Source organism: Oncorhynchus tshawytscha, linkage group LG28 (genome assembly GCF_018296145.1).
Source record: "Oncorhynchus tshawytscha isolate Ot180627B linkage group LG28, Otsh_v2.0, whole genome shotgun sequence".
NCBI lineage: Eukaryota > Metazoa > Chordata > Actinopteri > Salmoniformes > Salmonidae > Oncorhynchus > Oncorhynchus tshawytscha.
The window spans coordinates 4,769,773-4,793,531 of record NC_056456.1 but is presented as its reverse complement, the minus strand read 5'-3'; the positions used below and the strand labels follow the sequence as shown (position 1 = coordinate 4,793,531).

Sequence of the window (23,759 nt, the reverse complement as noted above, 5' to 3'; positions counted from 1 at the left end):
CAGCCCGGTTGGAACTCATCCCCAATGCGGAGGAATACACCATGAATACAGCCCGGTTGGAACTCATCCCCAAGGCGGAGGAATACACCATGAATACAGCCCGGTAACACCATAATTAGTTGATGGGTTGAAACAAAAGCCTGCACAGAGGGAGAGCAAAAGAGGTTTGGGGCTCCTAAATCAAATCAGGTTTATTTGTCACATGCACAGGATACACAAGGTGTACGCAGTACAATGAAATGCTTACTTACAGGAACACCTCTCAACTATGCGACAGCTAAAACAGACCTGGCCAGGCACAAAGCATAGGCCACAGCCGTATCAACATACTGTAGGCCTATAGCTCTGTACCACCACATGAAGGTATAAACGCTGGTAAGAATGTTAGTGTCTGATTTTCCTGTTAGCATGGCTGTTAATTGGAGGAAATTGGCTTGGTATTTGGGAGGAATGTCAAGGCGTGGATCAGTAGCCTAGATTTTCTGAGAGTGTGGCAGACGTGTTGTGTAATAACAATGAGTTAAACGAAGCTTCAGAAATATTGCTATCAGACACGTTTTGCTCGATTCAAAGTGAATAAATGGACAAATACTTAGAATGAAAAAAGCAATGTGAGCTACAGTGTGTTGCCCTCAGGGAATCTGTATTTTGGGATGAATAATGTTTTTGTTTTTCATGGGGGGGGTAGCTGTTTTGGGGGGGGGGGATACAGTATACATTAATGGATCATTTTAGTTCCATGTATATTTCTATACCATTGGGGAAAGTATCCAAAGTATTTTTTGCTTTAGCTGACAAATCTAAGCCAGTGTGTTCACCTATTGGAAGTGTGAAAGGTCCCTGCAGCTATTTTTATCTCAATATCAAATAATTTCTGGACACATTTATGTATCTTAATGTGATTGTTTTCAATTAAAATACCATTTACCGAAGCGCCCGCTCCATCATCGCCAACTACTTCCTCTTCGACTGGCAGAACTTCACCATGTTCTTCCGGTGTGGGCATCATACACACTCCCAATCAGAAAAACATCCCCTTAGCCAAGACATACCCCCAACCTCTTCAGTGATTTGAGGCGTCGGGTTACTACCTGTAGAAGCCTCGGGGTCGATCACCACCCACTCCACAAGCTGGTTGTCCTCCTCTGTGAGAACTAGTTCGATCTCGTTAACGTTGTAGGTCTGGGAACTGAACACCGACATCCATAGACACAGTCACGGTCATCCATTACTGTTTACAAGACAGCATGCTGAAAGGAGACATTAGCATGTTTGTTAGGAGTATTGTCCCTGGCCTGGCTGACAGGGAGAGATTGAAGAAGTGAATAAATCAGAATATTAAAGTACCTTCCTTTCTTAAACTGTTGTTATTTTCTGGGACTGTTTAAAAAAAATTAGGATCAGGTGGACGAATGCAAAAACAGAGACCTTTACCTATCAGTAAGCTGTCTGTCATGTTGACCAACTTGGTCTTCCTCATATTTGTTGTTTAAATTACTGTTTAATATATCCTCTATATATTCCCTAAAAAAACTAATACAAAGTTCTCTCAACATCCATCGCTCTCGTTCTCTCTCTTTTTCTAGCCAGAATTGTTCTAAGCAGCATATCTGGAAGTCATGACACTATTCATATGAACTCTAGCTCTCTGTTGCCAGAGAATGGGGAGTGGATCATTAAGCACAGGCCTGCTAAGAAGCTGCTTAACCAGCTCTACACTAAAGATAAGTTAGAGTACCAGTTAGAGTACCAGGAAGGGGTGTTCTTCCTGATCATCCATCAACTGACTGACTCTCTCGGTGGTTGTGGGGTTCCAGAAGTGCACCGTGTCCATCATGATCCTCCTGGCCCAGGCTGTCTTCCTCATCCTCATAGCCAAGAAGGTTCTAGAAACCTCCCAGGCTCTTATAGGAAAGTAAGGCCAATTTAACCACCGAGATCCTATTAAATGAGTTATTATGGGAAGTATTATTGACATTGTGAACCTGTATTGTCTCAATGGCTTCTGATAATATAAAGGTGAATATGTCTTTGCAGGTACCTGCTGTTTGTGATGTCTGTCAACACCATCGTAGAAATGAACTGAGTCATGTGCAAAAGTGTCTCTATGGACCCCCAATACCAACCTTGTCTCAGAGCATTTCATGTCATCCTGTACGTAAATCGGAGACAAGCAGTGTAGTATGATATGACACATTTCGTATGGTATGTATTAATTTGTGGATGTCCATCAGGCATTCATATGATATGTTACTAATCACAACTCATATTATATGTTATGAATTTGCCAAATGTACAATATGTTACAAATTCTAGATAGATGGCTAATATTAGCTACCTGGCTAACGTTAGCTAGGTTATGGGTTAAGGTTAATGTCAGGATTTAGTTTAGGAGTAGGTTAAAGGGTTAAGGTTAGGGTTAGGGGAAAGGTTAGCTAAAAGGGTTACAATTAGGGTTAGGGAAAAGGGAACCTAACATGCTAAGTAGTTGCAAATTAGCTAAAAAGTATTAAGTAGTTGAATTGTTGCTAATTATTTAAAATGCTTTTTTAAAAAAACGAGCTCACAACCTTTGGGTTTCTAGACATTCACGTTGTACGCACACCATTCACCCCGACCAACCACCTTAAGTAACCATCTGTCTTATCTACGGTAATCATACTAAACGTAACATATCATACTAATTAGAGTGTCACGAATTGACTTTACTATGTTAAATCTAGTCTATGAGACCAGGCTGCCAATACATACATCATGACCAATAAAGTCAGGAAGGTAAGACTGTAAGACCGTGATCAGCAAGTTTGTCAAAAGCTTTCATGCCTCAAATACATCTCATAATACATGGGCATTTGGCTGCTCTGGTGGTGTTGACCTTTGACCCTTGACCTTGTTGACTTCATGTCCTGCTAAACCTCCTACCTTGGCTTCTGAGGATGCAGATCCAGTAATGGTCACAGGACCAATGGAGGGCGTAACATATTTCTAGTCCCCTGCCAGAGCTGCAGCTCCCTGGGACTCATCCCCAAGGCGGAGGAATACACCATGAATACAGCCCGGTTGGAACTCATCCCCAAGGCGGAGGAATACACCATGAATACAGCCCGGTTGGAACTCATCCCCAAGGCGGAGGAATACACCATGAATACAGCCCGGTTGGAACTCATCCCCAAGGCAGAGGAATACACCATGAATACAGCCCGGTTGGAACTCATCCCCAAGGCGGAGGAATACACCATGAATACAGCCCGGTTAGAACTCATCCCCAAGGCGGAGGAATACACCATGAATACAGCCCGGTTGGAACTCATCCCCAAGGCGGAGGAATACACCATGAATACAGCCCGGTTGGAACTCATCCCCAAGGCGGAGGAATACACCATGAATACAGCCCGGTTGGAACTCATCCCCAAGGCGGAGGAATACACCATGAATACAGCCCGGTTGGAACTCATCCCCAAGGCGGAGGAATACACCATGAATACAGCCCGGGTGGAACTCATCCCCAAGGCGGAGGAATACACCATGAATACAGCCCGGTTGGAACTCATCCCCAAGGCGGAGGAATACACCATGAATACAGCCCGGTTGGAACTCATCCCCAAGGCGGAGGAATACACCATGAATACAGCCCGGTTAGAACTCATCCCCAAGGCGGAGGAATACACCATGAATACAGCCCGGTTGGAACTCATCCCCAAGGCGGAGGAATACACCATGAATACAGCCCGGTTGGAACTCATCCCCAAGGCGGAGGAATACACCATGAATACAGCCCGGTTGGAACTCATCCCCAAGGCGGAGGAATACACCATGAATACAGCCCGGTTGGAACTCATCCCCAAGGCGGAGGAATACACCATGAATACAGCCCGGTTGGAACTCACCCCAAGGCGGAGGAATACACCATGAATACAGCCCGGTTAGAACTCATCCCCAAGGCGGAGGAATACACCATGAATACAGCCCGGTTGGAACTCATCCCCAAGGCGGAGGAATACACCATGAATACAGCCCGGTTGGAACTCATCCCCAAGGTGGAGGAATACACCATGAATACAGCCCGGTTAGAACTCATCCCCAAGGCGGAGGAATACACCATGAATACAGCCCGGTTGGAACTCATCCCCAAGGCGGAGGAATACACCATGAATACAGCCCGGTTGGAACTCATCACCAAGGCGGAGGAATACACCATGAATACAGCCCGGTTGGAACTCACCCCCAAGGCGGAGGAATACACCATGAATACAGCCCGGTTAGAACTCATCCCCAAGGCGGAGGAATACACCATGAATACAGCCCGGTTGGAACTCATCCCCAAGGCGGAGGAATACACCATGAATACAGCCCGGTTGGAACTCATCCCCAAGGCGGAGGAATACACCATGAATACAGCCCGGTTGGAACTCACCCCCAAGGCGGAGGAATACACCATGAATACAGCCCGGTTAGAACTCATCCCCAAGGCGGAGGAATACACCATGAATACAGCCCGGTTGGAACTCATCCCCAAGGCGGAGGAATACACCATGAATACAGCCCGGTTGGAACTCATCCCCAAGGCGGAGGAATACACCATGAATACAGCCCGGTTAGAACTCATCCCCAAGGCGGAGGAATACACCATGAATACAGCCCGGTTGGAACTCATCCCCAAGGCGGAGGAATACACCATGAATACAGCCCGGTTGGAACTCATCCCCAAGGCAGAGGAATACACCATGAATACAGCCCGGTTGGAACTCATCCCCAAGGCGGAGGAATACACCATGAATACAGCCCGGTTAGAACTCATCCCCAAGGCGGAGGAATACACCATGAATACAGCCGGTTGGAACTCATCCCCAAGGCGGAGGAATACACCATGAATACAGCCCGGTTGGAACTCATCCCCAAGGCGGAGGAATACACCATGAATACAGCCCGGTTAGAACTCATCCCCAAGGCGGAGGAATACACCATGAATACAGCCCGGTTGGAACTCATCCCCAAGGCGGAGGAATACACCATGAATACAGCCCGGTTGGAACTCATCCCCAAGGCGGAGGAATACACCATGAATACAGCCCGGTTGGAACTCATCCTCAAGGCGGAGGAATACACCATGAATACAGCCCGGTTGGAACTCATCCCCAAGGCGGAGGAATACACCATGAATACAGCCCGGTTGGAACTCATCCCCAAGGCGGAGGAATACACCATGAATACAGCCCGGTTGGAACTCATCCCCAAGGCGGAGGAATACACCATGAATACAGCCCGGTTAGAACTCATCCCCAAGGCGGAGGAATACACCATGAATACAGCCCGGTTGGAACTCATCCCCAAGGCGGAGGAATACACCATGAATACAGCCCGGTTAGAACTCATCCCCAAGGCGGAGGAATACACCATGAATACAGCCCGGTTGGAACTCATCCCCAAGGCGGAGGAATACACCATGAATACAGCCCGGTTGGAACTCATCCCCAAGGCGGAGGAATACACCATGAATACAGCCCGGTTGGAACTCATGTTCTACAAGCTCAGAGAGGGACAGCCTGATGAAATCTGCACTGGAGAAGACCTGTGAGTAGGGTTACTAGTATATCTTCCAGGGGAATATGGGGAATTGATGGGAATCTTTGGTTCCACTGTACCTACCCTGCACTTACAGTTAAGGGTTGAACCAGGATGTTGACATGAAGCTAAGGTTAGGGTTAAGGTTAGAGCTAGGGTCTGGATTAAGGTTAGAGCTAGGGTTAGGGTTAGGGTTAAGGTTAGAGCTAGGGTCTGGGTTAAGGTTAATGCTAGGGTTAGGGTTAAGGTTAGAGTTAAGGTTAGTGCTAGGGTTAGGGTTAAGGTTAGAGCTAGGGTTGGGGTTAAGGTTAATGCTAGGGTTAGGGTTAAGGTTAGAGTTAAGGTTAGAGCTAGGGTTAGGGTTAAGGTTAGAGCTAGGGTTAGGGTTAAGGTTAGAGCTAGGGTTAGGGTTAAGGTTAGAGCTAGGGTTAGGGTTAAGGTTAGAGCTAGGGTTAGGGTTAGGGTTAGGGTTAAGGTTAGAGCTACGGTTAGAGCTAGGGTTAGGGTTAAGGTTAATGCTAGGGTTAGGGTTAAGGTTAGAGCTAGGGTTAGAGCTAGGGTTAGGGTTAAGGTTAGAGCTAGAGTTAGGGTTAGGGTTAAGGTTAAAGCCAGGGTTAGGGTTAAGGTTAATAATAGGGTTAGGGTTAAGGTTAAGGTTAATGCTAGGGTTAGGGTTAAGGTTAAGGTTAAAGCTAGGGTTAGGGTTAGGGTTAAGGTTAGAGCTAGGGTTAGGGTTAAGGTTAAAGCTAGGGTTAGGGTTAAGGTTAAAGCTAGGGTTAGGGTTAAGGTTAGAGCTAGGGTTAGGGTTAAGGTTAAGGTTAGAGCTAGGGTTAGGGTTAAGGTTAAAGCTAGGGTTAAGGGCCAAGGTTAGAGCTAGGGTTAGGGTTAAGGTTAAAGCTAGGATTAGGGTTAAGGTTAAGGTTAATGCTAGGGTTAGGGTTAAGGTTAGAGCTAGGGTTAGGGTTAAGGTTAAAACTAGGGTTAGGCTTAAGGTTAAAGCTAGGGTTAGGGTTAGGGTTAAGGTTAGAGCTAGGGTTAGGGTTAAGGTTAGAGCTAGGTTTAGGGTTAAGGTTAAGGTTAAGCTAGGGTTAGGGTTAAGGTTAGACCTAGGGTTAGGGTTAAGGTTAGACCTAGGGTTAGGGTTAAGGTTAGAGCTAGGGTTAGGGTTAAGGTTAAAGCTAGGGTTAGGGTTAAGGTTAGAGCTAGGGTTGGGGTTGGGGTTAAGGTTAAAGCTAGGGTTAGGGTTAAGGTTAGAGCTAGGGTTAGGGTTAATGTTAGAGCTAGGGTTAGGGTTAAGGTTAGAGCTAGGGTTAAGGTTAGAGCTAGGGTTAGGGTTAAGGTTAGAGCTAGGGTTAGGGTTAAGGTTAGAGCTAGGGTTAAGTTTAGAGCTAGGGTTAAGGTTAGAGCTAGGGTTAGGGTTAGGGTTAAGGTTAAAGCTAGGGTTAAGGTTAGAGCTAGGGTTAGGGTTAATGCTAGGGTTAGGGTTAAGGTTAATGCTAGGGTTAGGGTTAAGGTTAGAGCTAGGGTTAGGGTTAAGGTTAGAGCTAGGGTTAGGGTTAAGGTTAGAGCTAGGGTTAAGGTTAGAGCTAGGGTTAGGGTTAAGGCCAGAGCTAGGGTTAAGGTTAGAGCTAGGGTTAGGGTTAAGGTTAATGCTAGGGTTAAGGCTAATGCTAGGGTTAGGGTTAAGCTTAGAGCTAGGGTTAGGGTTAAGGTTAGAGCTAGGGTTAAGGTCATCGAGCTAGGGTTAGGGTTAAGGTTATAGCTGGAGCTAGGGTTAAGGTTAAAGCTAGGGTTAGGGTTAAGGTTAGAGCTAGGGTCTGGGTTAAGGTTAGAGTTAAGGTTAGAGCTAGGGTTAGGGTTAAGGTTAGAGCTAGGGTTAGGGTTAAGGTTAGAGCTAGGGTTAGGTTAGAGCTAGGGTTAAGGTTAATGCTAGGGTTAAGGCTAATGCTAGGGTTAGGGTTAAGGTTAGAGCTAGGGTTAGGGTTAAGGTTAGAGCTAGGGTCTGGGTTAAGGTTAATGCTAGGGTTAGGGTTAAGGTTAGAGCTAGGGTTGGGGTTAAGGTTAATGCTAGGGTTAGGGTTAAGGTTAGAGTTAAGGTTAGAGCTAGGGTTAGGGTTAAGGTTAGAGCTAGGGTTAGAGCTAGGATTAGGGTTAAGGTTAGAGTTAAGGTTAGAGCTAGGGTTAGAGTTAAGGTTAATGCTAGAGTTAGGGTTAAGGTTAGAGTTAAGGTTAGAGCTAGGGTTAGGGTTAAGTTTAGAGCTAGGGTTAGGGTTAAGGTTAGAGCTAGGGTTAGGGTTAAGGTTAGAGCTAGAGTTAGGGTTAAGGTTAATGCTAGGGTTAGGGTTAAGGTTAGAGCTAGGGTTAAGGTTAGGGTTAAGGTTAATGCTAGGGTTAGGGTTAAGGTTAATGCTAGGGTTAAGGTTAGAGCTAGGGTTAAGGTTAGAGCTAGGGTTAGGGTTAAGGTTAATGCTAGGGTTAGGGTTAAGGTTAGAATTAAGGTTAGAGCTAGGGTTAGGGTTAAGGTTAGAGCTAGGGTTAGGGTTAAGGTTAGAGCTAGGGTTAGGGTTAAGGTTAATGCTAGGGTTAGGGTTAAGGTTAGAGCTAGGGTTAGGGTTAAGGTTAGAGCTAGGGTTAGGGTTAAGGTTAATGCTAGGGTTAGGGTTAAGGTTAGAGCTAGGGTTAGGGCTAGGGTTAGAGTTAAGGTTAGAGCTAGGGTTAGGGTTAAGGTTAGAGCTAGGGTTAGGGTTAGGGTTAAGGCTAGGGTTAGGGTTAAGGTTAGAGCTAGGGTTAGGGTTAAGGTTAGAGCTAGGGTTAGAGCTAGGGTTAGGGTTAAGGTTAGAGCTAGAGTTAGGGTTAGGGTTAAGGTTAAAGCCAGGGTTAGGGTTAAGGTTAATAATAGGGTTAGGGTTAAGGTTAAGGTTAATGCTAGGGTTATGGTTAAGGTTAAGGTTAAAGCTAGGGTTAGGGTTAGGGTTAAGGTTAAAGCTAGGGTTAGGGTTAAGGTTAGAGCTAGGGTTAGGGTTAAGGTTAAAGCTAGGGTTAGGGTTAAGGTTAAAGCTAGGGTTAGGGTTAAGGTTAGAGCTAGGGTTAGGGTTAAGGTTAAAGCTAGGGTTAGGGTTAAGGTTAGAGCTAGGGTTAGGGTTAAGGTTAAAGCTAGGGTTAGGGTTAGGGTTAAGGTTAGAGCTAGGTTTAGGGTTAAGGTTAAGGTTAGAGCTAGGGTTAGGGTTAAGGTTAGAGCTAGGGTTAGGGTTAAGGTTAGAGCTAGGTTTAGGGTTAAGGTTAAGGTTAAGAGCTAGGGTTAGGGTTAAGGTTAGACCTAGGGTTAGGGTTAAGGTTAGAGCTAGGGTTAGGGTTAAGGTTAAAGCTAGGGTTAAGGGCAGAGCTAGGGTTAGGGGTTAAGGTTAAAGCTAGGGTTAGGGTTAAGGTTAGAGCTAGGGTTAGCCAGAGCTAGGGTTAATGTTAGAGCTAGGGTTAAGGGTTAAGGTTAGAGCTAGGGTTAGGGTTAAGGTTAGAGCTAGGGTTAAGGTTAGAGCTAGGGTTAGGGTTAAGGTTAGAGCTAGGGTTAGGGTTAGGGTTAGGGTTAGGGTTAGGGCTAGGGTTAGGGGTTAAGGTTAGAGCTAGGGTTAAGGGTTAGAGCTAGGGTTAAGCTTTAGAGCTAGGGTTAAGGTTAGAGCTAGGGTTAGGGTTAATGCTAGGGTAGGGTTAAGGTTAATGCTAGGGTTAGGGTTAAGGTTAGAGCTAGGGTTAGGGGGTTAAGGTTAGAGCTAGGGTTAGGGTTAAGGTTAGAGCTAGGGTTAGGGTTAGGGTTAAGGTTAGAGTTAGGGTTAGGGTTAAGGTTATAGCTAGGGTTAGGTTAGAGCTAGGGTTAGGGTTAGGGTTAGGTTAGAGCTAGGGTTAAGGTTAGAGCTAGGGTTAGGGTTAAGGTTAATGCTAGGGTTAAGGCTAATGCTAGGGTTAGGGTTAAGCTTAGAGCTAGGGTTAGGGTTAAGGTTAGAGCTAGGGTTAAGGTTCGAGCTAGGGTTAGGGTTAAGGTTATAGCTGGAGCTAGGGTTAAGGTTAAAGCTAGGGTTAGGGTTAAGGTTAGAGCTAGGGTCTAGGGTTAAGGTTAATGTTAGGGTTAAGGTTAGGTTAAGGTTAGAGCTAGGGTTAGGGTTAAGGTTAGAGCTAGGGTTAGGGTTAAGGTTAGAGCTAGGGTTAGGTTAGAGCTAGGGTTAAGGTTAATGCTAGGGTTAAGGCTAATGCTAGGGTTAGGGTTAAGGTTAGAGCTAGGGTTAGGGTTATGGTTAGAGCTAGGGTTAGGGTTAGGGTTAGGGTTAGGGTTAGGGTTAGGCCAGAGCTAGGGTTAGGGTTAAGGTTAGAGCTAGGGTTGGGGTTAAGGTTAGAGCTAGGGTTAGGGTTAAGGTTAGAGCTAGGGTTAGAGCTTAGGATTAGGGTTAAGGTTAGAGTTAAGGTTAGAGCTAGGGTTAGGTTAAGGTTAATGCTAGAGTTAGGGTTAAGGTTAGAGCTAGGGTTAGGGTTAAGGTTAGAGCTAGAGTTAGGGTTAAGGTTAATGCTAGGGTTAGGGTTAAGGTTAGAGCTAGGGTTAAGGTTAGGGTTAAGGTTAATGCTAGGGTTAGGGTTAAGGTTAATGCTAGGTTAGAGTTAGAGCTTAGGGTTAAGGTTAGAGCTAGGGTTAGGGTTAAGGTTAATGCTAGGGTTAAGGTTAAGGTTAGAATTAAGGTTAGAGCTAGGGTTAGGGTTAAGGTTAGAGCTAGGGTTAGGGTTAAGGTTAGAGCTAGGGTTAGGTTAAGGTTAATGCTAGGGTTAAGCTTAGAGCTAGGGTTAGGCCAAAGGTTAGAGCTAGGGTTAGGGTTAAGGTTAATGCTAGGGGTTAAGGTTAGAGCTAGGGTTAGGGTTAAGGTTAATGCTAGGGTTAGGGTTAAGGTTAGAGTTAAGGTTAGAGCTAGGGTTAGGGTTAAGGTTAGAGCTAGAGCTAGGGTTAGGGTTAAGGTTAATGCTAGGGTTAGGGTTAAGGTTAGAGCTAGGGTTAGAGCTAGGGTTAGGGTTAAGGTTAGAGCTAGAGCTAGAGTTAGGGTTAAGGTTAAAGCCAGGGTTAGGGTTAAGGTTAATAATAGGGTTAGGGTTAAGGTTAAGGTTAATGCTAGGGTTAGGGTTAGGGTTAAGGTTAAAGCTAGGGTTAGGGTTAGGGTTAAGGTTAGAGCTAGGGTTAGGGTTAAGGTTAAAGCTAGGGTTAGGGTTAAGGTTAAAGCTAGGGTTAGGGTTAGGGCTAGGGTTAGGGTTAAGGTTAGAGCTAGAGTTAGGGTTAAGGTTAATGCTAGGGTTAGGGTTAAGGTTAGAGCTAGGGTTAAGGTTAGGGTTAAGGTTAATGCTAGGGTTAGGGTTAAGGTTAAGGTTAAGGTTAATGCTAGGGTTAGGGTTAAGGTTAGAGCTAGGGTTAGGGTTAAGGTTAAAACTAGGGTTAGGGTTAAGGTTAAAGCTAGGGTTAGGGTTAGGGTTAAGGTTAGAGCTAGGTTTAGGGTTAAGGTTAAGGTTAGAGCTAGGGTTAGGGTTAAGGTTAGAGCTAGGGTTAGGGTTTAGGGTTAGAGCTAGGTTTAGGGTTAGGTTAAGGTTAGAGCTAGGGTTAGGGTTAAGGTTAGAGCTAGGGTTAGGGTTAAGGTTAGAGCTAGGGTTAGGGTTAAGGTTAGAAAGCTAGGGTTAGGGTTAAGGTTAGAGCTAGGGTTAGGGTTAAGGTTAAGGTTAGAGCTAGGGTTAGGGTTAAGGTTAGAGCTAGGGTTAGGGTTAAGGTTAGAGCTAGGGCTAGGGTTAAGGTTAAGGTTAGAGCTAGGGTTAGGGTTAAGGTTAGAGCTAGGGTTAAGGTTAGAGCTAGGGTTAGGGTTAAGGTTAGAGCTAGGGTTAGGGTTAAGGTTATAGCTAGGGTTAAGGTTAGAGCTAGGGTTAGGGTTAAGCTTAGGGTTAGGGTTAAGGTTAGAGCTAGGGTTAAGGTTAAAGCTAGGGTTAGGGTTAAGGTTAGAGCTAGGGTTACGGTTAGAGCTAGGGTTAGGGTTAATGTTAGAGCTAGGGTTAGGGTTAAGGTTAGAGCTAGGGTTAGGGTTAAGGTTAGAGCTAGGGTTAGGGTTAAGGTTAGAGCTAGGGTTAGGGTTAAGGTTATAGCTAGGGTTAAGGTTAGAGCTAGGGTTAGGGTTAAGGTTAGAGCTAGGGTTAAGGTTAGAGCTAGGGTTAAGGTTAGAGCTAGGGTTAGGGTTAAGGTTAATGCTAGGGTTAAGGCTAATGCTAGGGTTAGGGTTAAGGTTAGAGCTAGGGTTAGGGTTAAGGTTAGAGCTAGGGTTAAGGTTAGAGCTAGGGTTAAGGTTAGAGCTAGGGTTAAGGTTAGAGCTAGGGTTAGGGTTAGGGTTAAGGTTAATGCTAGGGTTAAGGCTAATGCTAGGGTTAAGGTTAGAGCTAGGGTTAGGGTTAAGGTTAATGCTAGGGTTAGGGTTAAGGTTAGAGCTAGGGTTAGGGTTAAGGTTAGAGCTAGGGTTAGGGTTAAGGTTATAGCTGGAGCTAGGGTTAGGGTTAAGGTTAGAGCTAGGGTTAGGGTTAAGGTTAGAGCTAGGGTTAGGGTTAAGGTTATAGCTAGGGTTAAGGTTAGAGCTAGGGTTAGGGTTAAGGTTAGAGCTAGGGTTAAGGTTAGAGCTAGGGTTAAGGTTAGAGCTAGGGTTAGGGTTAGGGTTAAGGTTAGGGTTAGGGTTAGGGTTAGGGTTAAGGTTAGAGCTAGGGTTAGGGTTAAGGTTAGAGCTAGGGTTAGGGTTAAGGTTAGAGCTAGGGTTAGGGTTAAGGTTACAGCTAGGGTTAGGTTAAGGTTACAGCTAGGGTTAGGTTTAAGGTTAGAGCTAGGGTTAAGGTTAGAGCTAGGGTTAGGGTTAAGGTTAGAGCTAGGGTTAGGGTTAAGGTTATAGCTAGGGTTAAGGTTAGAGCTAGGGTTAGGGTTAAGGTTAGAGCTAGGGTTAAGGTTAGAGCTAGGGTTAAGGTTAGAGCTAGGGTTAGGGTTAGGGTTAAGGTTAATGCTAGGGTTAAGGCTAATGCTAGGGTTAGGGTTAAAGCTTAGAGCTAGGGTTAGGGTTAAGGTTAGAGCTAGGGTTAAGGTTAGAGCTAGGGTTAGGTTAGAGCTAGGGTTAAGTTTAGAGCTAGGGTTAGGGTTAGGGTTAAGGTTAATGCTAGGGTTAAGGCTAATGCTAGGGTTAAGGTTAGAGCTAGGGTTAGGGTTAAGGTTAATGCTAGGGTTAGGGTTAAGGTTAGAGCTAGGGTTAGGGTTAAGGTTAGAGCTAGGGTTAGGGTTAAGGTTATAGCTGGAGCTAGGGTTAGGGTTAAGGTTAAAGCTAGGGTTAGGGTTAAGGTTAGAGCTAGGGTTAGGGTTAGGGTTAAGGTTAGAGCTAGGGTTAGGGTTAGGGTTAAGGTTAGAGCTAGGGTTAGGGTTAAGGTTAGAGCTAGGGTTAGGGTTAAGGTTAGAGCTAGGGTTAGGGTTAAGGTTAAGGTTAGAGTTAGGGTTAGGGTTAAGGTTAAGGTTAGAGCTAGGGTTAGGGTTAAGGTTAGAGCTAGGGTTAGGGTTAAGGTTAGAGCTAGGGTTAGGGTTAAGGTTAGAGCTAGGGTTAGGGTTAAGGTTAGAGCTAGGGTTAGGGTTAAGGTTAGAGCTAGGGTTAGGGTTAAGGTTACAGCTAGGGTTAGGTTAAGGTTACAGCTAGGGTTAGGTTTAAGGTTAGAGCTAGGGTTGGGGTTAGGGTTAGAGCTAGGGTTAGGGTTAAGGTTAATGCTAGGGTTAGGGTTAAGGTTAGAGCTAGGGTTAGGGTTAAGGTTACAGCTAGGGTCTGGGTTAAGGTTAGAGCTAGAGCTAGGGATAGGGTTAAGGTTAGAGCTAGGTTTAGGGTTAAGGTTAGAGCTAGAGTTAGGGTTAAGGTTACAGCTAGGGTTAGGGTTAAGGTTAGAGCTAGAGCTAGGGTTAGGGTTAAGGTTAGAGCTAGGGTTAGGGTTAAGGTTAGAGCTAGGGTTAGGGTTAAGGTTAGAGCTAGGGTTAGGGTTAAGGTTACATATAGGGTTAAGGTTAGAGCTAGGGTTAGGGATACTGCTGTCAGTACAGTGTTCCAATGAGCAGTGGTGGACTGGCCGTCGGGAGCACTGGCCTGAGGGTCGTTTTGGCCTGCCATGAATAGTCAACTTGACCAGCGATAATATAGCAAGCAGGAATGAGTTGACAGAGAATCCATGCATCAGGCGCGACTCTCACTCTCTCGCTGCAGTGTCCCCGCGCCAAAAAGGACATCAGGTCTCTCCGTGACGCACATAGCAACCGTCTACCTGCTTCTCTACCTTTTAGACAAGCTGCACGGCGAAATGGACGGTCGGAAAAGCAAAGGTGGCGCAGAGAGGGAGAGAATAAAAAGAGAAAGGCCCTTGCCACAGACGCAGCTAAATGCTGCAAAATAAGCGACATGTTTGCCAGTAAGGGACCAGGTCAGTCAAAAACACACACACTGATACACACACACGACACCCAGCATGGCTAGCTAAGTAGCCTAGCTAATAATAGTGACACAGCGGCCGGTAGGCTAAACAGTTTGCAAGTCTTACTTCTTCAGGAATTACATCATAGCAATGAGTGCAACATAGCAATCACAATATGACATTGAAGGCAATATGTTTCAACTAGTAAAAAATAGTAAACCTAGACTATGGACTTGCCAGGACTCGGTCATGACTCATGCCACATAAGCTGGAGAAAGTGCACATCCACTGTACAGCGAAACAAGCTACAGTAACGTAACCATAATACATCCATGATTGTAACACAGTAGCCTGTGTGACACAGCACAGGAAATGACAAAGATCATTAACACCATTAGTACCAGCATTACAAGTTACTACAATAATTTACCGCTCTGGGAAAAATTAAGAGACCACTCCAAATTAAGAGATCCCCCTTTTTACAGAGCCGTATTAATGTAGCCTACTGATACACTAATGAAAGGTGGAGAAGGAAGCAGCAGCAGCACTAGAGCTTCAGGTGCTCCTGCAGAACGTGGAGATGGTGGTCAGTTCAGTCAGACTCAGAGCAGGAACCTTCAGGTACAACTTAAGAGCACAAACCTAAACATGTAGGCTATGATTTTAGAATAAAAAGTGTTTTATTTATGAGATTATCAGGAGGACTGTAATCGGGGGAGGCATACAATCGATGACTGCACAAGTAATACAAGTTTAAGTTTAGGTTATTTACCATGTTAATCTCGTTCAGAGCCCAGTACAGGGAAAATAGAAAGGGACAGCGGAAGCACTGAAAATCTGTTTGATTATTTTGCCCGTCCTCAGTCCAAGGATTTTGACTTATTTTTTCAGTACCACCCAAAACAAACCTGTGACAAAGACTCATTCCCAATGTATTCCACTCCAAAGATGTGAGGACAGGAGACACAGACGGCTTGATGTAATTGGTGAAACATGCTGGTGGGCCAAAGACGAGGCCTTGAGGAAAGTATTTGGAAGCTTTGCAAAGCCTGACCGTTCCCTTTACGCGGATGTGGTCATCACTATGGAAAGAATTGAGCAGGATGTGACCATAAAACCTGCCATCCGAAGCAAGGCCCAAGGGTACAAGGATGCTCTCCTAAAGTATGAAACCATACTTACAGCTGAGGTTTTTCTCAGGATATTTGAGCAGACATCCCCTCTCTCTAAATACTTGCAAACAAGTGGCATGGATATCGTAACAGCACAACACTTGGTGACGAGAACAGAGGATAACCTGAGAAAGTGTGCCCGAGACATTGAGGGTGTGAAGAGGGCAGCAGATGACTTTGTTGAGTGAGCCAATGGCATTCTGGAGGAGCAGCAGGACTGTGATGCCGAAGCTCAGACTGCTCTCAGAGAAGAGAACAACAACAGGAAAAAGAAGAGAAAACCAGGTGAGTTGGCAGAAGACGAGCCCATTGCTTAATGCAGACATGGATTACAAAATCAAGATGCACAATGTGGTACTGGACACTGTTGTTGAATGTATTCACCGCCGTTATGCAGCAAATGCAGCGCTGTTTGCAGACGTCTCCTGCATGAATCCCAATCCATTTCCTGAGATCAGAGAAAAGGGCCTTCCAAAGACAGCCATGAAGGAGCTCAGCAAATGCTTACTGTTATTTGATGAGCACGCCCCTGTTGAGGCATTGCAGGCTGAACTGATCAGCACAACAGTGGGAAAGACTGAAACAGTCAGCATGGGAGGAGTACAACACCAGGGCTGCCAGTGATGAATCAGGGGAAGGCTTTGAGGATCCTGATGAAAGGGTGGAGTTGGTGAGCAGAACTTGTTCCACATGTAAAAACTGCCCGATATGTTGCTATCTTCTCCTGCTCACGGATGCGTATCACATAATTATTTTGGGCTACAAGTTCCCCTATCCATCACTCAGGTGGCTTGCGAGAGGACCTTCTCCACCCTGACATTCGTGAAGAACCGCCTAAGAACCTCCCTTACTCAAGAGAACCTTGAAGCGTTACTTTTGATGGCAACAGAGAAGGAGATCCTTATGGGACTTGACAAAGCTGACATCATTGACAAGATGGCAGAGAGCAGTGAGTTGCTGCTCTGCCTACTGGTTTACTAGTGGTAATTACTTAATGGTTACTCGTAGCTATGCTATGACTCTTCCTTAACAGGCTGACAAAGGTGAAATAAAAGTTGCTGTGAGTTAAAGCTTTTGTTCTAAGGCATGTTTTTTGGACTTTCATATTATACTTTCAGTTATGTAGCCAATGTTCAATTTCATTGACTCGGTGTATAGATGTGTGTATTGTGTGCTGTTGGCTTTATGGGCACCAGTGAGGGAACATTGTAATCTAAAAAAAATTGTAGAGGAGTGCTTTTTCGACTTTTGTATTATACTTACATTGTTGTAGCTTATGTTCAAGTTCAGTGAATGTGTGATACTTTTGATATGCTTGATGCTTGAATATGAAGATAATCATTTGAACATTTGAGCTAACTCTGTATATCACCTTCTCTTTTTAAAAAGTGTAGGCTAATAGTTTTGTGTGTCTAGCCTTGTACATTTGTATGTGCTATGATTGGTGTATTCCCCTAGAGAGTGTTTGAGGGTGCACCCATAGCCATAGCATACCTTGAGAACTCAGTGTTCAGAGAGGCTACATGTTGGTCAGCCCCAAATGTTTGTATTTTGTCATGTGAATAACTTTCTTCCCAGGTGAACATAGTGGCCAAATTTAGAACTAGTTTTGTACCCGTTACATCAACAAATAGGGTTAGCCTACAAAATTAGCGGTCTAGTGGTTTGTGTGAACAGGGTGGCCTGGGATGGAGTCAAATTCCGTGCCTGAATGATTGTTTCAGTCCTCCCCTGACAATGAGTACCTACAATACTTGTTGCACTGTACTGACAGGAATAATTACACATTAATAAGGACAATGTCATGTAAAATGTTACAACATGTTCCATTTTAGCAGCAAGAAAATTTCAAACAATATGTATCGGTTGATTCCTTATCACTATAGCTCTCTGTTTGACATTTGACCCTAGATATCGGTCTGGAGGGGGGTACGACCCAAGAATTGGGGGCCAGCCTGGCCTAGGCTTCACCGGAGGTGCGCCAGTGTTTGGCATCCTACAAACATACCGCTGAGAGTGCCCAGCAACAAAATTACTTAGAGAGTGTGAGTCTCCCCAAAGTGTTGCACCCACCTGGGTGATGCACGGCTACTATTTTGTGCCAGAAGATGTGGTTCCTGGTTGGACGGGTGATTGACAGGGTGTGCTTCATCACCATGGCGCTGTCGTTCCTCATGGGTACCATTGGAAGTGCCTTCCTCCTTTAGGGAATAACAATCCCTCTAGGAATGAAACTGGAGCAAATCTACTGGGGTAACACTATATGATAGGGCATGACATATACATAAACAAGGAGGCATGTAATGAATGGGGTTTAGCACCGGTTTGTGTGGCTAGAGAATGCTTTGAAATATCTATGGTTATGTATGCACTGGGGGTCTGAGACTGAAACTAAACCATGTGGGTCTGTCACAGGTTTTGCAGTCTGAGTTTGCTCATTCACTGAGATGAGAAGGGTTTTGGCAGTAGATACCCGTGCTGTGTACAGAGGGCTTGACCATAGGCACTGATGCCTTATATGCTAGAAGCATGATATGTGTGATTCTGAGCAATGGTTGAAGGTGTTTTTAAACAGAGATATTACCACGGAGTAATATGCAACATTTTTATCACACTGGTAACAATTCCAAGATGGCGCAGCAGTAGGACATGTGTTTGTCTTGTCCCATGTAAATAGTCTGTTTCTTCTGGGGGGTTTTCCGTATATATCTTAATCTCACTTTCCATCTACGAACTAAATATACTTTCCTGTAACCCGCCTCATCCAATGTGGTACGGATCTGCTATTTTTATACTTTATTACCGGAACCTCCATCAGCAGCTAGCCAGCTAACTAGCTATTAGTCATTGTTAGTCACTGCTAGCGGTCTTCACCTTTAGCTCGGACACCAGCCAGCCTTAGTTTGGTCAATTCCTGCCAGTTTGCACAGCGCGATATCAACCCAGAGCATATCGGACTGCTTTTCTCTACCACATCGCCGGATTCCTGCCGCAAGCTCTGGACCATTACACTGGATCATCGCAGCTAGCTGCAACCGAGTGGCTAATGCCTCTGTCCCGAAGCAAGCACCAGTTAGCCTTGAGCTTGGCCCATCTCCCCGCTAGCCGTATGCCAGTATACCAGCTAATTCTTAGGCTACAATAGCTCTTCTGCCAATTGGCCTACCTGGTTAAATAAATATGTACTTACTACTTACTTTAAGGCAACCATCATTCTTCATGTTTTTGTAAAATGGTTGACTTAATGACTTTTATTTTACTTGAAATCTAGTGTGTTGAACATAGTGTTTTTTGTTCAAATATGAACTTTTTCTTATTAAAGGTCATGGTATAACAACTTTTTGTTCACACATTCAACATCATTTCTAGAAGTCAGCCAAACCTCCATGTAAGGATCAATGCCATTCATCATAACCAAATGCCATCCAATCACATTTGGGTTGTACAAATTCCGAGGCATGGAGAGAGATGGGGGGTGTCTCCCTATACACCCTCTCTCACACAGCCATCCCCCGATTCTCTCCTGCCCCCCTCACCCCCACCACCCACCCCCTCTCCCAGAAGCAGGATCTCAATTACATGGGTGAGTGGTGCCTTTCTGACCCAACAAAAGAAAAATCCGGCTGGTTGGGATGGAAACTGGACGGGGCGAGACAGAGTCAGAGAGACCAGTGGGATGAGAACCCCCCCCCCCTCCATAACACTCCTCGCAAACACACACACACATACCCACTAGAATGTTAGATATAAGCCTACTTCACCCATCCCTTTTTTTAAACCCAGATGCTTGCCTGCTAGACACTTACTTCAATCAAGAGATACCAGGGAGTGGACCTTAGATGGTAAGAGCTTGACAAATGGCAACATTTGTTTAAAAAACATACTTACTTCCATCTATATTCATTGTTAACCACCAACACTGTACATACTTTGCCTGTTATGTAACTTATCATGAAAATAATGTGGAGGATTTTGTATTTATTTTTTACCATATGAGGAGAAAGACAGACAGAGAGGTTGATCTCACTCCATTGAACAGTGTTGAACACTTGTTGCCTCTGGAGCGGAATACACAGGGCTTTCAAACAGAGTGTCACCACAACTGTTAAAGGAACAACTGTGCAATGTGCTACACTTTGCTGTGAGTCCATGGAGTCAGACTATGTGCAGTAGGTTTCAGACATGGGTTAGATACATGCTAAATGGCTCTAATACCTCTGTAGTTACACTAATTACTCAAGTAGCAACAGAAGCAATACCTTAATAAAATGTTGTTACTAGAGTAACTACGGTGTAACTACATAGGTTTGAGAAACACGAAGTGTAAAGAGCAACTTAAAGTGTCATCAAATACGAATCGACAGTGGTATATTACCATAGAGTTGAGTGTCTGAACCAGAGGTATTGTAGATTGTGACAGGTTTTCAATAGGAGATGGATGTAGTGGTTTCAGTGATGCTGTGACGTGAATATGAAATAGCCAGGAGCCACTGTGTTGCTTCCCCACTCCGTCTTCAGAGAGGTGAGATTGTCCTAGTGCCAGTGATGTGTTGACTGTGGAGGCAGACACATGTTTAGAGACATTTGTTTTTTGTTGTTAATTTTAGGGTCTAATCCTTTGGATTGTTCTGATCTAATTTGCAGATTATTGGGGTTAATATTGTGATAATATTGGGATAAAGTGAGCGATAGACAATTCCATCTCAATTCCAGTCAATTCTGAAAGTAAACCCAATTCCAATATTGCCTCATTGAAGAGCATTGATGACAATTGGAATTTCAGTGTACTTCCTGAATTGAGAATAGACTGGGATTCAAATGTAATTGATCCATAGAGAATGATAGAGGACTCTTTTACTCTGTCCCATTTTGGCGTCTGTGTGCGCAGAGTCCTCTATTTACATATATAAATTATCCCCAACCTTGAACAGTACTTCCTGTCATTACTTCCTGCATCCTGTCCCAGACTATGTCAGCAGTGACCACCCAGCCCCTTCCCTTCGGCCGTCTGGAGAGAGAGAAGCACATCGAGAGGCTCTTCAGAGCCTTCCACAGTCAAAGGAGGCTCTCCACCAATCCCCAGGGTTTGCCTGGCTCCATACCCCACCACGGGACATCTGACCTGGGCTCAGAGGACCAGCAGCAGGGCCTAGGCCCTGGAGGTCCGGGGGGTAAAGGGGAGAATGGCCACATGAGGCCCAGGGCTTCTGGAGGGCCAGAGATAGCAGGGGAGCAGTGGTTGAATGGTGTGGGTGGACAGGAGGGTCTGGCTCTCCTGGACGCAGTCAGCCAACTACGTATCACAGCCAGGCCAGAGCTGCAAGGTTAGTGCAACTTCATGTGTGAAATATACAGTTACATCAGATTAAAGAATGATTTTCTGCTAACAATTTGCCTATGGATTCTATCAGACACGGTATGATCACGGTACTATCACGGTAGTGATAGTCCCTCTGACCTGGTCATGTCATGCTGCTGTGTTCCAGGTCCACAATGTGTGTCCCGCAGGACCTACAGCATTGCCACCGGGGACAGCAGTGAGCAGCTCTTTGTGGCTGTAGAAGGTACAATACTAACAGTAACATACAGCCATTACACGTATAGATCCTGAATGTGTCTGCAGACAGACAGAGCTGTGGCCATAGAATAGTATCTATAGAATATAATTTTATTGCCCACCTGGGATGGAAATTTTTCTAGTTACCATTTCATTATTCAAACTGGGCCCTCTGTGTTTCTCCTTCTCAGAGAGTTCCTGTATGTGTCTGCAGTGCTGCGGTCCGGCCCGGTCCTGCTCCCTACAAGGTTTTGACCGCCAGGCCCGCCAGATCTTCCTGTTTGAAAGACCCCTCAGGGTGGACGCGTGCTGCCTTGGCTGCTGCTTGATGGAAATGAGGGTCTACACCCCCCAACGGCAGCTCATAGGGAGCGTACGACAGCAGTAGGTCTATTCTGAAATCAACCTCTAACCTCTACCTCTCTCCCAGAATATTTCTCACATTTATCCTTACCCCCACTCACTCCAGAATCAAAACGCTGTGCAACGGACAACGAAAAGAGTGTTTGTTAATGTTCAGATAGTCCCTCCATTTCAGACTGTTTCCTCTTTTTGGGGCTTAATGAATACGACCCAGGACTGTAAATAGAATGGGTGGTGCTCCTCTCTCCCGCCCAGTCTCCAGGGAGGCTAAACTGGGGGGAGTTAGCACATAGCACAGCTGTCTGGATGGATAACCTGGGTTGCTGGTGTCCTGGGTGGGGAGGAATGTGGCTTCATTCTGTCACGACTCCCACCGAAGTCGGTCCCTCTCCTTGTTCGGGCGGTGTTCGACGATCGACGTCACCGGCCATCTCCATTTCATTTTCCATTTGTTTTGTCTTGTTTTCCAGCACACCTGGTTTACATCCCCTCATTACTATACGTGTATATTATCCTCTGTTCCCTCCATATCTGTGTGTGGTTTTGTTTGTTCGTTATGTGTGTGACGCTACAGGCTGGTTTTGCGCCGGGTATTGTTAACCCGTGGTTTTGTTATTTTCTACCATGTTGTGTGATTTTGTGTGCTTTCGCTTTTCCTTGGGCCAGAGTTGTGACGCATTTGCGTCCGGCTGTTTTCCTCTGCCTGATTAAAGTGTTCACTTATCTCTGCTCTCCTGCACCTGACTTCCTTCGACCAGTTGCGCCCACTCTGACACATTCCTACTCGGAAAAACAGCGGCTGCACCTCTTGTTTTCCCTCATTACATCACCGTTTCCACACCACTCAATCAAAATGGTGGCTAATTTAGTGGAAAAAATGGAAAAGACTGTAGGCCTAGTTATTTTTGACCAAATGCCCACCCCCTCTCCATCGTTTCCTCTATTTCTCTCTCTCTCGCTCTCTCTGAAATGCCCAAACTCTCTCTTGCGTTCCATCTCTCTTTCCCTCGCTCTCTATGAAATGCCCAACCCCTCTCTTTCCCTCTCTCTCCCAAGTATTTCTCTAGGGCTAGAAGAGGTCTCCTTTGTGTGTTCATTTAGTAGAGCTTGCAGACAAGGCCACCAGAATCACTGTATCTAATTAACAGAGCTCAGAGCAAAGTAGAAGTTTAAATTAGATCTGTGTTGTATCTCTATTCTACAGTATGGAGGGGTCACCCCGGTAGACCTCTTATGACACCAAGTGGAAAATGGTCTCAGTGGTGCAATGCAATAGAAAACTGACCAGCTGAAACCTTAATCATCCAACCGACCATGCAACCAATCAACCCACGCTAGGAAATACAAAACAACAAGAACAATCACCACCCAGGATTGGTCTCTTATCAGCGTCTGTGAGTGGGTGCAGGAGGGGTTGTGTGTATGGAGGGAGGTGTGTGTGTTCACCAGTTGTACCTGTTAACAGATGGAGTATGTTCACCCCTCTCCTTGAAGTGTGTGATTCCGATGGAACCTCCACTATAAGAATCCAGGGATCATGCTGCCCCTACCGATGCCTCTCTAACCAAGAATTCCAGGTCATTATCATTTCAGGTCATTACCACCCATTATCTGATTGACTTTGATTGGTCGGCGGATATTTGATTGGTTATCATATTATTTAATTCATTTTAGCACAATTATTTCATTAGGTAATTTATGCCATATTCAAATATAGGTTTCATCACTTCCGTTCTACTGTATGCATTTTTATCTCTTTGTCAAACATCAGGTGGTCTCAGCCATCGGTGAGAAAATTGGCTCCATATGGAAGAAATGGCCTGGGTTTAACGAAGAGTGCAACATGGATCATGAATACTTTGGGTTAGAGAGTGAGTTATCCTTCGTTTACACCCGAAGCCATATAGTTAAACCTGGACTTAATAGCTTTACCTTCAAAACAAATAGAAGTATCTACTGTTCAAGAACACTGCAAAACCCCCTCTCCTCCTAAAATGTCTCAATCCTGCAGTTCCACAGGATATGACATCACAGACCAAACTTCTTCTGCTGGCGGCCACGTTCCTACTGGTAAGCACGAAGAAAAACTCTCCCACAAAAAAAAACCCAGATAAAATACTGTGGGAATCAATGAATACATTGTGAAACTGACAAACTCTGTACTCCCTACATTGACCCTTCCATCTCTCTCTCTCATTCTCTCCCTCTCTCTTTAGAATTATATGTTCTTTGAGATGAGCTGAACCGGCACCAGACAATCAGAGATGAGAAAATGTAGGTAATCAAAAGTGGACCATGAGAACTGCAGAAGCCAAATGACCATCGGCGAGTTTCACAGCTTCGCCCGATGCCACGCCATCAGAGATTGAACACATGGACAGTTGTTTGGGGGAGGGGTGCAAATGTTAGCGACACCTAAGATGTACTAGCCTGCATAGCATGACCTCCTTTCCTTTATTTAGTCCTCATTTAGTTGTCCTAATAGAAGAGATACACCCAATAAATCTTAATAGATACCTGGCATTGGCTTATGCTCCCATCGCAACAATTTGACTGACTGACAATCAGTTCAAACTATCTTTGTTTGGAAAGATACATTTTCCTCATCCAACATACGCCACCGGTGACAT

The 23,759-nt window shown here is 45.1% G+C and overlaps 1 protein-coding gene and 1 pseudogene across 1 annotated transcript; both read left to right on the top strand.

Annotated features, from left to right (window-relative positions):
• The first annotated feature begins 1,633 nt into the window (after window positions 1-1,633).
• Window positions 1,634-17,416, top strand: LOC121841231 (annotated as a pseudogene).
• Window positions 17,417-17,647: 231 nt separating this feature from the next.
• On the top strand, window positions 17,648-23,723 carry LOC112226536 (phospholipid scramblase 1). Its single transcript, XM_024390910.2, has 8 exons — window positions 17,648-19,051; window positions 20,176-20,533; window positions 20,696-20,773; window positions 20,958-21,150; window positions 22,595-22,706; window positions 22,901-23,000; window positions 23,141-23,199; window positions 23,346-23,723. The coding sequence occupies exons 1-8, from the start codon at window positions 19,049-19,051 to the stop codon at window positions 23,370-23,372; spliced, it is 930 nt and encodes a 309-aa protein (XP_024246678.1). The 5' UTR covers window positions 17,648-19,048; the 3' UTR covers window positions 23,373-23,723.
• The last annotated feature ends 36 nt before the right edge of the window (window positions 23,724-23,759 follow it).